Here is an 11,528-nt window from a genome sequence, read left to right on the forward strand (position 1 = left end):
CTCTCCCTTTCGTTCGATTTTGTACCTTTTTTTTTTTATCATTATACCTATTAGTGGTAACTTAGTTGATATTTTTATTTATACATAGTAATTAAAATTATTGGCCACAGTATATATGACAAATGATATTTAAACAGCACATAGTCTATATCAATCAGTAGCATGCTCAATTAAAACAAAGCACCAATTGCATAATGCTCCCGACTTCCCGAGAGTAATACATAAAGGTCTGACATAGAATGCACATCATTAAAGCATTAACTGCATAAGAAGCTTAACTGAAGATTGAACTCATACTAAATTGGCAGGTATACTGTAACGACAACATTCAGCCCACAGACCACACCATGAGCTAGCCCCTCGAAAGCTGAGAGGCAGCTATGTGATCCGTCCACGGGTTTTAACATGTGCCGGTATTCCTCTTCACAAGTGTTTGATTCTGAACAGCTATTGTGATCATCAATATTCAATAATATACAAGCATCTGGACAAAATATACCAAACTATTGAACCATCTCTCAAAATAAGCTACATTTTCTTTCCCTTCTACTCAAAAACATGGAGCTGAAAGTACAGTAGATAACTCAAGGATGAAGACCTTGAACTAGCATACATCGCAAAAGTTGTCATTTTACTGACATTCAGGCTAATACAGAAACTGCAAGGCAGTTGCACGGTGAGCACTCAGCACCATTATTTTTCTCTATATATAAAACCTAGGTGGTGAAAGTATTTACAAACGATGTCACAAGTATCCTGATTTATTTTCATTTACACTTGACCCACTATTTTTGTTGCTACCGGCTTTCAAGACATGGGGGGCCTGACCATTGAGTTCTGCAAGCTCCCGCACTTTCACCAGAATTGTTGCAGGGATTGGTATCGGTGCATTCTTACGAGGATTTACCTGCAACAATTAGTACACTTTAGCAACATTTACTTTGATGACTAAGCTTTATGCTTTATCTAACAATGGTAGATAACCATATCTAAGTTTAAAATATAATTGCTTACCCCTTTATCTACTTGAGAATTAGCAAAGCTAGCCTTCAAAAGGTTTCTCCACTTATCCTGCAAGATTAACTCTAGTCTTTCAGCAAAGATCTACTGTTGATTTTCATTGCAAACCCACAATATGTAGTTTTGTACTTTGAGCCCATAAATGCAATAGATACAGTTCCATACCTTCAGGTCAACAGAGGTGCGATGGGCATACGATGAAAAAGAAAGCCTTTTAATTTCAGACCAGCGTCCAGCTCCAAACATAGCAACACCATCAACAAGCTTTGTAACTTCAGTTAAACTCCAAGCGCGATGGTGCTTTCTTCTCACTCCACCCTTTACAGTGGGAACAGTAGCTACATGATCGTCAGAGTTGTTGCCGGATGCATTCTCTAGTTGAGTACTATCCACTGAATCCACACTTTTTGGCTCCCTAGCTTGAGAAATAGCATCTGACATACTAGTCAAGCATTGTTTCTCTCTCTCTTCTTCTGAGGCAATCTGCAAAGAAGCATCCACAGGGAATGACCATATTTCACATATTTTTGCAATAAAGGTGTTTCAAATGCAGACCTGAATAACATCAATCCAGTTCATTCAAGGGTCACCAAACTAACTATGCTCCCTAATTCACTGAAAATGTAGATTGATCAAACATTTTAGATTAAAGGTCTGAAGAAAACATTCTCTATGATTTTCAAAAAGAAAGACTGCCCAAACACCCACGCTAACTATGATTGTAACACATGATATTGCAACATGACAGTATTGCACGGAATTTAAGATGAGGAGAGAGATAAGAGTGAAATAAAGATAGAGACCCATGTGCTGAGAGATAAAGAGAAACCATGTAAAAATTAGGAGATTTTCAATATTTGTAAAACTTTTTAAAATGGTAGTTGCAAATTGCAATATTAGGGGAATGAAGGAAACATTTCAGGTTACTTGTTCCATTTATTCAACATAGTATTAAACCATGACACAGTTACCACCACAGAAAATATACATCACAAGAAAGAAAGAAAAGAACAGTAGAGTTTTTATATTGACATGTTATATCTCACATAATTAATGTTTGCTTACCGGCTCTTCAAATGGAATAGGCTTAGTCTCCACAAGTTTAGCCCTACTATGATAATCAGGCTGCGGCTTACTCACTGCAGCAGAACTCTCAACAGTTTTCCTATTCAACGCACCATCACTTGAATTGAACTTCTGCAAGACAGCACCGTATAGATTATGAGACACAGATGATAAAAAGAGAGAGATGTAAGACAAGCAGTTCAAACCTGTATTCACTATCAAATTTTAATACCAAAAACAATGTTATACAAGAAATGTGCACTCCTATCATCCTATGTGAGCTCAATTTTCTAGTCCAAGAAATTAATTTTACCAAAAAAAACACACACACAAAGATAAACATGCATCCATGCAAACATTACTAATACCAGTAATGTAATACATCAGAAGTAGAGTCAGAGACTGGTATTGTGGACAACCTGTAAGAGAAAACACAGCAGTACCAAGTAATCTAAGACAGGATATCAATACACTGGCGATAAAAAGAATTCCCCAATCACTCTGCTGTAGTAATATGGTCCTACATCAGAATAGTAAGCAGTTCTAATTTGACATATGTAATCCAAACCTAAATGAAAAATGCAAGCTCAATGTTCTACTTTGAAACTATTTCGTACCGTAAGGGCCATTATACTTTTTCTGGGACGGCATCTCCGAATCCGAGAGACGTATGGGACCTGAACACCAGATCCTCCAATGGAATCAGGTCTAGTGATAAAATCACCTGAATGAACACCGCATGCAGGTTTGACTGCTTCCTTGCAAGAAGCTTTATCCTGTCCAAAATGCTTGGATGGAGAGATTGACTTTCCACCAAAGTCTTTTTCTGTATCAGATGATTCTTCTATATATCGCTTTGTAGGCTTCCTGGCTCGTTTTGCAGCTCTGTGATCAAGATGGTCATCACTTCTACAACCAGATTCAGTAAAAGAATTCCCCAATTCAACATCTAAGGTATCCTCCCTTACATTTGGAGCAACTAAGTTCACTGGCTCATCATTCCCAGCACTGCAGACCTCTCCAGCTACTGAATTTCCACAATCCATGTTTTTACCAAGTTCTTCTTTCTTCAGAAGCTTCCCATCATTGATTATAAAACTTGTCACAGTTACATCACAAGAATTAGTCAATCCCATTGCAATTCTTCGTTTAAGCCACATCTTGTCTTTGACAGAAGTTCTGCGCCCAAATGTAGCTCTGAATGTTTCATGAAGTTCTTTAGTAGTTAATTTGTCCAAATCAATCTCACCCTTTATCAAAGAAAAGTCAGGTTTGGAACCAGAAGATCCATTTTTGTTTAGTCCATCATGAGGGCTAGAGCTTGACTCCTCTCCGTTGTTCACAGATCCCTCTACAAGTCTGTCTTTAGAACTTGATGCAGATTTAGGTAGAGAGTCCTGCAAGAAGTTCCAGATAGAAGGATATGTAAAAAAATAATTTCTCATAGATTAGAACTGTGCAAACACAGCAAGCAGATGAGCTATATGCTAACTAGTTAGTAACAAAACAAAACCCACAACAGAAGCACACTAATTCATATCCCAGTTCGATTTCAATAATTTTTATTAAAATTGAAGAAAACTACAAAACTTTCATTTGTTCCCTTTCTAATAGTACAAAAATTTAGAGATCCACAGGTGCAGAATGAATACTCCAGATAGGTAACATATTTATCACTTCTGATTAGTTTTCACTTACAAAAGACCAAAAAAGATTAAAAACTCCTTTAATTCCATTTCAAATGGCACAAAGTAACACAAAGGAGAAGGGGATAAAAATAATACTAAAGAAAAAACATATCCACGTATACTTTATACTCCATACTTTGGACGGGCAACCAATAAATTAATAATGCATGTCAACAGTATGATGGTGAGAGATTGTAATTAAGCCCAGTGATTAGGAATTTCATAAAGGAGAAAAAAGAACTGACGAATTTCATTCGGGCCAATTGACCAAATTAATAAAATAAAAATCTCCTCAAAATGCCCACTGTAATTAGTATTTGTGTGATTTAAAATTTATTTTTCCCATTACATAAAACAGCAACAAAGCCTTGGTCCAAGTTTATTATATGCCCAATTGTTTTGTGTGTATCCAGTGTTTATACCAAACGCACCCATATTTTCTTCCATCTTCAGTAATAAAAGTCTGTTTTTAATAGTCAACTCTTGTAGACATTGTAGTGGAGTCCAGTACCATTTCTAACTTAACTCTCAGTGGTTCTTTCTGTGATAGGGAGTATTCCTTTACTCTTAAACAAGTGTTTTGTCGATAGAATTCTCAAAGCTCAGCATAGTATTATTTTTTTAAAATAAAATAATTTAAAAAAAAGAAGTCTACGAGTGCCCTAAAGACAACAAAAACAAAAAAAAAAACAAACCTTTTCTAAAATTCTTTCATTATGTATTGTAAAACCAACATCTAGACAGCACTAACTAGATCAATTCATCATTTCATCAATCTAATGAAATGGAAAAAATACATCAGCCAGCAATACAAAATCTCTTCATGAAATGCCACAGCCAATGAAACATCAAAGGCAAGGCAGCCTAGAATAAGTCACCTAACAACTTGTTTGGTACAATTTAAGAAATTGGGTAAAAGTTGATGATAGTGTTCTACCATGTAATTTCTGCCTTTTTTCCCTCAAAAAAAAAAAAAAAGTGATTTCTGCCTTTTGGTTCCAAACCATATCATTTTCGTAATACTTCGGATTAGCATAATACCAAAGCTCATGCTAAAATAAAAAATTCAATGCCTTGCATTTTTTAAGTGTTGCAAATAAGGCATATTGTAACTCAACAAATAAAAGAATACCTCAGCCGGAGCTCTTAAGTTCTCTTCATCAATTTTGGTGAGCTTGATTTCTGACAAACCTAACAAATCATGATTTTGGTATCAGAAGCATAAATAATATATATACTTCCAAATTGAACCAACTTTATTATAATATGATTATCGTTATTGTATTGGGATAGTAGATAGGCATAATAAAAATCATTATTCTTGAAGATATATATTTCAGACAATAACTCAATGAGGTAGTTATTAACGACAATTCTGCATTTTAGTTGCAGCAGAAATGCCAAAATAATGGCACAATAACCAAAACGATTATATTGCCAAGCTTAAAACAATTAGCTAAGATTGTGACACAGCAAAATTATTAAGCGGGTAAAATCTAACCTTCATGCTTCTCTAAGTCCGGCTTCTCAAATGATTCATCTAACTCATCTTTATCTGCAATATGTGCTACTGTCTCTACAGCATCAGGTATAGAAAGCATATCACTCTTTTCCAACTCCAACAAATCCTCAACCTCCATAAGCTCATCATCAGTAGCAGGAACAAACCTTCCATCAAAATCAACCTATACAGCAGAGATGAAATAAACCGGTCAACTACAGAAAGGATTGTTGCTTAAGAAAAATAGGTTAGAGAGGAGCCAACCAATGAAGACACCAGCACACAAGCAAGTTGATATAGAGTATCAATTTAGTCAAACAGTGTTATCACTTGCAGTATTCAAGTGGATTGTATAAAATTGGATAAGCATCAATCTACATACATCCCAACAATTGAACATTAACGTAAGAGCCAAAACATCATAATGACCTTTGAACTTCAATAACCGAGTCAGGAAAGACAGAGGCTAATAAATTCATTGCATGTGAATATCGCTGATCATTTTAGAAACAAAGAAATTTTTTCTATCTCATACTGATTGGGAAAAAAATTCTGCATAACCTTTAAAAACACGCAGTTGCATTCAGAAATGAATTGAACAGTGAAGTTCACCCTACAAACAAAAGGAGGAGGATGAAAAATATACAAAGTTTTTTAGCATAAATCTATCCAAGAGAGAAACTTTTAACAGCTAGAACAAGGTCGAGAATTTATATTGTGTCCTGGATGTGACAGACTTAATTACTCATAAGAGTTTTAAAGAGGAAAGAAGCCGCAATTTCAAATCAGAGTTTCAGCTCAGCTGTAAGACCTATAACCCGCTCATTCTGCAGATTTTTGAAAACCTGAGGATAGTATTAAATCCTCAAAAACATACACCTAACCATATAATTACACTTGAGCATCACAAAAGATAAAATAACATCTAATCTAACTAATAGCTACCCGTTAGAAGCTCCCAAAAGATAAACAGCAACCTCCACCTCCGCATGAAATCAATCTTTAGATAATAGCCTAATCATCAGCAAGAATCTGCAGGATTCTTCAAAAAGTTGATCAGCTGATACAGAGTCCGGGAATTAAATCAAAAGGTTGATCAGCTGATACAGAGTCCAGGAATTAAAGCATGACTGGCCAAGCTAAAATGACAGGCAACCCTAGAGAATCAATGCTACCACAAGCACTTGGTGACACAATTGTCAGCCAGAAATGCCATCTCACAAATATTACACTATATTACTGGATTAAAAACTGTTATGATTTGCGTACAGTCTTTACATTCAGTCCATTGAACAAATAACAATTGGAAAGGCAGCAATAAACAACATATATGACTAAAAATCAGATTTGTGTTAAGACATTTACCCGAACAAGCTTATACACAATAGGATCAGCTTCTTGCTTCAATGGAGCTAAACCAGAACTAAGTTTGACAGCTGCACCATCCTCGACAACACCTTCCTCATTTCCCTTAATCCCAACAACCATTTTCATGGAAACCTCACCACAGCCAACTCAAGATAGCCTTGCTGAAACCCACACAACAGCAAACACAAAAAACCAAATTTGACATTTAAAATCAGCATTTATTTCCTATATAAAAAAACTGAATTCAACAGTGAACAACACGGAAACTGAGAAACCGTGAATAATTTGAACGAGCTCTGTATGAATTATAAGCTCATAAAATTGCAATTGCATAAATGCTAGATCAATGAGTCAATTTTGATTTAGTGCATGAAGAAATAAAGCACTGATATCAATAAAAACACACAAAACTATGGAATTCAATAAATAACAAACGTAAACACCCAAAATAAAGGCCTAATTCTTGTCAACCCAACGATTTATTAGTTCAACCGTCAATAAAATGATCTGAGCATCAAAATTTTAGAAATCACACAGAATTCCACAACACACATAATTTGCAACAAAATATTGATAAAATTGTAATTCAACAAATAAGCCAATAAAACACAAAAGGAAGCAAATTAAATTCAATACAATAGATAATGTGATCATGGTGATTAATGTTCATTTATAATTTCTCAGGAAATAAATACATCAAAGCCACCCAATATTCAATTTTTTCCCATATATAGCAAACAATAATTAATCAAAAAGGCTAATTTGGAAAACTACACTCAACCCCAATTTCTTCCAAATTCATAACTTTTTTCCAATACACTGAAAACCCAATTCTTCAATTGAATAACACACTACAGTAAAAAAGGGAAAAGGGGAACAAAACTCTAATTAAATGTACCAAAAACAACAACAAATAAACAATAAATACCAAAAAAAAGGGGCAAAATTGATGAAAAATAACCAATAAAAGAGAGAAATAAAACTAACCCATATGAAAATTAACGCCAAATTTACAAACCCACTTCATAATTTGCGATTTCTCTGGGAAAATTGATCAAAGGCTTCACAGTACAGTACAGAAAACAAAGAGAGAGAAAGTAGAGAGAGAGAAAAAAAAAAAGGGTGGAATTAGCGGCAAAAATAGAAAAATGAAAGTGAAAGAAAAGGACTTTTTTTAATTTTTGTAACAAAGAAATGAGAAATTTACTGGGTTTGTTGTTTTGTTGAAGCTTCGCAAGCAAGAAAATTTTAATCGAGCCAAGTAGAAAGAGGAGAGAGAAAGAAGAGAGAGAAACAAAGAACTTTTTGACTACACTGCTCAAAGTCTTTTTCTGGCTTTACAGTTTCCCGGATTTCAAACTTATTTTGTTAGCTGGATTTAATTATTTTGGTGTAAATTCCGAGATATTGTGGATTTTTTTTTTAATTTTTTTGCTTTTTTGGGAACCAAATTATTTGCTGCCAAATGTAAATTTGAATTGAATCTAGTTGTGACTTTGTGAGTTGTAATGGGTTTATGGGCTTTTGGCCCAAAGTCTTTGTAATTACTATTGCTTCTTGAATGGGAAAGGTAGTGATTTTAGCTCATAGATGGTTGGAGGAATAGATGAAGTGTGATGGAGAATTAGAGAGTGTCATAATGATAAGTTATTGATAATTAATGCATTAATCCGTGTCGTTTGATTGAACAAATGAAGTGTATATTTTATTGATAATTATCTCATATTCTCATGACTTCATTTTCTAGGTGTAAAACGCTACTCCCTCCGTCCCTAAATTACATTTCTGTTTGGAAATTTATACGGGAATTAAGAAGGAAAAAATAAGACAAATAACAATAATTAGATAATGCAATGGGAATTACAAAGATAGATTAGTTATTACTCATGACATGTCATCAATCCTTTGCAAAAAAAAGGACCAATCACATGCTCCTAATTGAAAATTTTTAACCAATCATATTCATTGTAATTTGGCACAAGGATTATGAGTGAGATTAGGTAAGGATGAGTGAGAAAGCATTAAATATAAAACAGAAAAAGAGAGTTGATTTACTAAAAAAAACTTACCAAAAATAAAAAGGAGGAATGTAATTTAAGGACGGAGGGAGTATTTTTTTTTTTTTGTTGATTGTGGGAGATAAACCATTCATAAGTAACTCGTGTATAAGAGAATAAAACATTTACCTATCAGTGTCACTTTATTCAAAAAAAAAATTATTACTTTAAAAATTAAAGAAAAACATTAAATTGTGAGAGGAGATAGGTTAACAACTTTATCTCAAAAATTAACTTGGATTTTTCCTAAAACATTGACAAGTAAACCATCGTTATTATTTAATCATAGTTTAACTTTTTCCGTATGGATAAATAACAACCACCTAATCACCCCTTATATCGTGAATTTGTGATAGGATTTTAAAAAATACTATAATCGCCTACTTTAAATAATTCATATAATGCTAGAATTCTACAAAGTACATGCCAAAGAAGATGATCAATAACTTTGATTTTTTTTTTTTTTTTTAATCTCAATAGAGAGTACAACAAATCTAACAAGACATTTTAAAAGACCTTTCAATATGCAACAACCTATATTTGAAAAATAAAAAATAAAAAAATAGAAAAGTGGGATTCTCCCAACCACCATAAAATTTGGGGGAAAAAAGAAACGACTTCCAAAACAAATAGATATCAAGAAAAACTACTGGTGTTTATCCAAAATCCAAGTTCATGGCTCGTGTTATCCCCTCAACTTTTTCTCTCTACAGCTCTTCTACTCCCTCATTTTTCCCACGAAATCCAACTAAAAATTCTGTTTCTTACAATCTTATTCATAAAACTTCTCTTTGGCTTTGCAATGCCAGCAAGAAACCCGGCTTCTTCGATCAAATTCTCGACTATATTGAAGGTACAAGCTATGTCCGGAGTTTATAGTCACGTTGATAGTGTTATTTGAACTAGTAACGTAACAACTAAACTCGTGTGATTTTATTATGATGTTCAAACTTCATTTTATGCAGGTGGGCCTAAATTAAGAAAATGGTATGGAGCACCTGATCTCCTCCCAAAGGATGGATCAATAATAGCAGAAGATGAGGGTGATGAAACTGGTACATTATACTTGTATTACATTGCTAATTAACTTGCTTTGAACTATTCCTTAAAACTTGTATTATGACTATTATCTTGATGTTTTGCCTGAAAACAGAGGTAGAAGAGGCCAGAGATGCTGTTCTAGTAACTGATGGCGATAGCGAAATCGGCCAGGTATGATATAACAAATGCTAACCTTCACTTCATAATCTTTAGTCCTAATATGCGACTGTCTATTAACAATATAGTCTTTGTAATGTAGTTAAAATTAAGTTCTTATGGCGCAGACTGGCTGTGTATATGTTTAGTTTAGCTTAGCTTGGGATGAATGAATACTGAACCTCTTGATTTCTAGCTTACTATATAGATGGTGATTTTGTCCTTGATTGTAAAACGAACCCGAGTGAAAGCACTGGTTAAAGATAGGCGTGCTGCTCTAGAAGCCTTTGGAACCTACGTCGAGGTATACTATCTAGACCTTCTAATATGCCTGTCAGTTTGGCATCACCATTCTTCTGAGGTTGTATCTACCTTTTAACATAATCTGTGGTGGTTTCACGGAAAGTCATTGGCCGGAGATGCAACTAATACCACCTTTTTGAAGAAGGCCTTGAAGGGTGTTCGTGCGGTTATATGCCCAACTGTACGTACACTAGACCTATGTCTTCTTGGTTGCCTTTTTTTCCAGTAAAGCAGCTTCTAAGCCTGCTGATTTTACACAGGAAGGTTTCCTGTCCAAAGTTGGGAACTTGCAAGGAGTCCAACATGTTGTTCTCTTATCTCAGGTACATATATCATTCTGACCTATGTAGCCCTGTATATTGTCAGAAACTCTGAAGTACCAGTTCACATAGAATTGAACTTGAACTCGAACAAAACTCTTAAGTAATCTGGATTGCTGCTACAACGCTACGGTTATCTGAAGTTACATGCTCCAAGTATCATGGAGAAGAAGCCCTTTTTATGTCATTTTTGTTTGACTAGATTGCAGTTATCTGTGTACAAAGGTGCTGATGGCATTCAAGCTCTTATGACAAGCAATGCAAAAAAGTTGGCTGAACAAGATGAATCAACCCTTCTGGCTTCAGGAATCCCCTACACTATTATCAGAACTGGCTCTCTGCAAGATACCCCCGGCGGAACACAAGGATTTAGCTTTCAAGAGGTAGACAGACAATCTTACACTGCATACTGTTTTATCATGCCAGAAAAGATATTACTATCCATCAGCCATCACTCAAGAGGAAAAGAAAATTGTTGAGTTGTTGACAGGGTAGTGCAACAAAGGGAAGTCTCGGCAAGGAAGATGCCGCGTTTGTATGTGTCGAGGCACTGAGTTTAGTACCGGAGAATGGGTTCATAGTTGAGGTCAGTCAAACAAATCATGATATACACAATTGGTTTAATTCCTCTTAATACAGTTGTTAATTGATGTACACGAATAGCACAATCCAATAACACTTTTCCAGCTCCACCACTTTTGCTGTCATAGGTAGTCAACGGAGAGGAGAAGGTTTCAGACTGGAAGCTGCAACTCAGAGAGCTAATGGAGAAGAAGGGCAAAGGTCAAGGATGATGGCTAACCAATTCATGACATTTTGAGAATCAACCAGAACCTCAGAGAAAGGATGAAAATTTATTTTATGATCAATTAAGTTGTATTACAAGTAAATTATTTGACTTATAGCTGGTTTTATTCTATGTTAAAATTGCTAGTGAATATACATCAATTGCAAATTTGCTTGTACCATTCCCGAAAGCACACCATCGTGCGTTGTTATTCACCCCAGG

At 34.9% G+C, this 11,528-nt stretch overlaps 2 protein-coding genes across 3 annotated transcripts; one reads left to right on the forward strand and one right to left on the reverse strand.

Annotated features, from left to right (window-relative positions):
- Positions 1–485: 485 nt before the first annotated feature.
- Positions 486–8,318, reverse strand: LOC110684364. Its single transcript, XM_021860818.1, has 9 exons — positions 7,630–8,318; positions 6,640–6,803; positions 5,275–5,458; positions 4,906–4,964; positions 2,703–3,482; positions 2,086–2,217; positions 1,186–1,503; positions 1,015–1,071; positions 486–907 (listed from the first exon to the last, which is right to left on the reverse strand). The coding sequence occupies exons 2-9, from the start codon at positions 6,766–6,768 to the stop codon at positions 746–748; spliced, it is 1,821 nt and encodes a 606-aa protein (XP_021716510.1). The 5' UTR covers positions 6,769–6,803; positions 7,630–8,318; the 3' UTR covers positions 486–745.
- A 725-nt stretch (positions 8,319–9,043) lies between these two features.
- Positions 9,044–11,487, forward strand: LOC110684372 (uncharacterized protein At2g37660, chloroplastic-like). Of its 2 annotated transcripts, none has more exons than XM_021860827.1 (9): positions 9,044–9,552; positions 9,665–9,754; positions 9,853–9,911; positions 10,105–10,200; positions 10,303–10,380; positions 10,460–10,522; positions 10,729–10,902; positions 11,010–11,105; positions 11,207–11,305. In XM_021860827.1, the coding sequence occupies exons 1-9, from the start codon at positions 9,375–9,377 to the stop codon at positions 11,231–11,233; spliced, it is 861 nt and encodes a 286-aa protein (XP_021716519.1). In that variant the 5' UTR covers positions 9,044–9,374; the 3' UTR covers positions 11,234–11,305. The 2 variants fall into 2 exon arrangements, with proteins under 2 accessions (XP_021716519.1, XP_021716518.1); XM_021860826.1 differs by having other exon boundaries at positions 9,055–9,552; positions 11,230–11,487.
- Positions 11,488–11,528: the final 41 nt, after the last annotated feature.

This window comes from Chenopodium quinoa, unplaced genomic scaffold (genome assembly GCF_001683475.1).
Source record: "Chenopodium quinoa cultivar QQ74 unplaced genomic scaffold, ASM168347v1, whole genome shotgun sequence".
In the NCBI taxonomy this organism is placed as follows: Eukaryota; Viridiplantae; Streptophyta; class Magnoliopsida; order Caryophyllales; family Amaranthaceae; genus Chenopodium; species Chenopodium quinoa.

Coding starts and splice junctions, on each gene's coding strand:
- LOC110684372 (XM_021860826.1), top strand. CDS start 9,375: ATGGCTCGTGTTATCCCCTCAACTTTTTCTCTCTACAGCTCTTCTACT. Junction 10,903..11,009: donor AAGGATTTAGCTTTCAAGAG/GTAGACAGACAA, acceptor AGTTGTTGACAG/GGTAGTGCAACAAAGGGAAG. Junction 11,106..11,229: donor AGAATGGGTTCATAGTTGAG/GTCAGTCAAACA, acceptor TTGCTGTCATAG/GTAGTCAACGGAGAGGAGAA.
- LOC110684364 (XM_021860818.1), bottom strand. CDS start 6,768: ATGAAAATGGTTGTTGGGATTAAGGGAAATGAGGAAGGTGTTGTCGAG. Junction 4,965..5,274: donor GGACTTAGAGAAGCATGAAG/GTTAGATTTTAC, acceptor ATGATTTGTTAG/GTTTGTCAGAAATCAAGCTC. Junction 3,483..4,905: donor ACTTAAGAGCTCCGGCTGAG/GTATTCTTTTAT, acceptor AACTTCTTGCAG/GACTCTCTACCTAAATCTGC.